This window comes from Camelina sativa, chromosome 20 (genome assembly GCF_030686135.1).
Source record: "Camelina sativa cultivar CO46 ecotype springtype chromosome 20, ASM3068613v1".
Lineage (NCBI taxonomy): Eukaryota > Viridiplantae > Streptophyta > Magnoliopsida > Brassicales > Brassicaceae > Camelina > Camelina sativa.
The window spans coordinates 36509889-36511136 of NC_141899.1; the positions used below are offsets into that span (position 1 = coordinate 36509889).

At 46.2% G+C, this 1248-nt stretch overlaps 1 protein-coding gene across 1 annotated transcript; it reads right to left on the reverse strand.

The window, feature by feature from the left end:
• Positions 1 to 597: 597 nt before the first annotated feature.
• LOC147919972 (uncharacterized) lies at positions 598 to 981 on the reverse strand. Its single transcript, XM_087504189.1, has one exon. The coding sequence runs from the start codon at positions 979 to 981 to the stop codon at positions 598 to 600; it is 384 nt and encodes a 127-aa protein (XP_087360315.1).
• Between the last annotated feature and the right edge of the window lie 267 nt (positions 982 to 1248).

Sequence of the window (1248 nt, forward strand, 5' to 3'; positions counted from 1 at the left end):
CACTTGATCGCCACAATCAGCGGCCAAGACCATCGGCTAAAGCCTCCCCGGTTGACACCAGCGGCCACCTCCCATCGGCCAAATGCTGCCCGACTGTCCCAATTGGTCGTCCCCAATCGGCCAAAGCTTCCCCGGTTGACACCATCGGTCACCTAAATCAGCCAAAGCTTGCTCGATATCCGCTTAGTCCACACTTGTTTTAGCCTTAATCCGGGTTTGACCCGGTTTGAACTGGGTTGACCTAGATCCCTTTTAATCTCATATAAATACATTAACCCTATCAAGGGGAGACTTATCCTTTATCTTTTTTATTTTTTTTTTTCAACCAAACATTAAAATAAATTAAAATGTGACTCCAAGGTTGGTAGCCCAATCTAGAGCAAAAGAGTTTACAAAAGAAAACTCATAAGCTAAAGATCTAGAAGAGCGTGCAAGACAGTCTGCTCGGACGTTTGACATACTCGGAATCTGGGTCAGGGTGAAAGAGGAGAAAGATGATCTGAGGGAATGGAAATCTTCCAATAAATGCGAGAATGCTTGCCAGTCGTCGGGTGCCTGCACTATCGCCACCAGCTCGGCACTATCTGACTCAAAATTCTAACAATCTATCCCCACCGCCCGAAGAGACTCCATTGCCCATAGCAAAGCATGAAACTCCGAATGAAGGGAAGAGGGACTACGACGAAGACTGTGAGCTCCCATTAGTAGCGTTCTATCATCATGAGTACCATACCACCATCCCAAGCCCTCCAAAGGGTCGGAACCTTTCCAGGAACCATCAACCTGACAACGAGCAGAAAGAACCCTTTCCTCCGGAGATGACTGGGGAGTCAAGAAATTCACGGAGAAGGACTTGGCCTCCTCCCACAGAAGTTTATCATTTGACGCCTGATTTATAATATCAATTGGCTCTGCCTCAATTCCTTGAAAAACCTTTTTATTCCTATCTTTCCAAATCGTCCCCAATATCCAGGGCAGCATATATCCAATACCCGAACCCCCGGAACTTGAAAAGGCCTTAGAATATAAGAAATCTAAATTTGAATACACTGATTCATAGGGAAAGTCAGTCAAAGGTAAATGAACCAGCTATAACTCCCAAACCATACGCGAGCGTACACACTCAAAAAGCGCGTGATTAATACACTCCACCGCAGAGCCGCACCGTTGATACATAACATCACACCGGACTCCCCGATGAGGGATACGTTCCTTTACAGGAAGACTACCAGATACCACCTACCAGAA

What these genes read in the sequence shown, in the direction of transcription:
- LOC147919972 (XM_087504189.1), bottom strand. Translation starts at nt 981, where the DNA reads ATGCTGCCCTGGATATTGGGGACGATTTGGAAAGATAGGAATAAAAAG.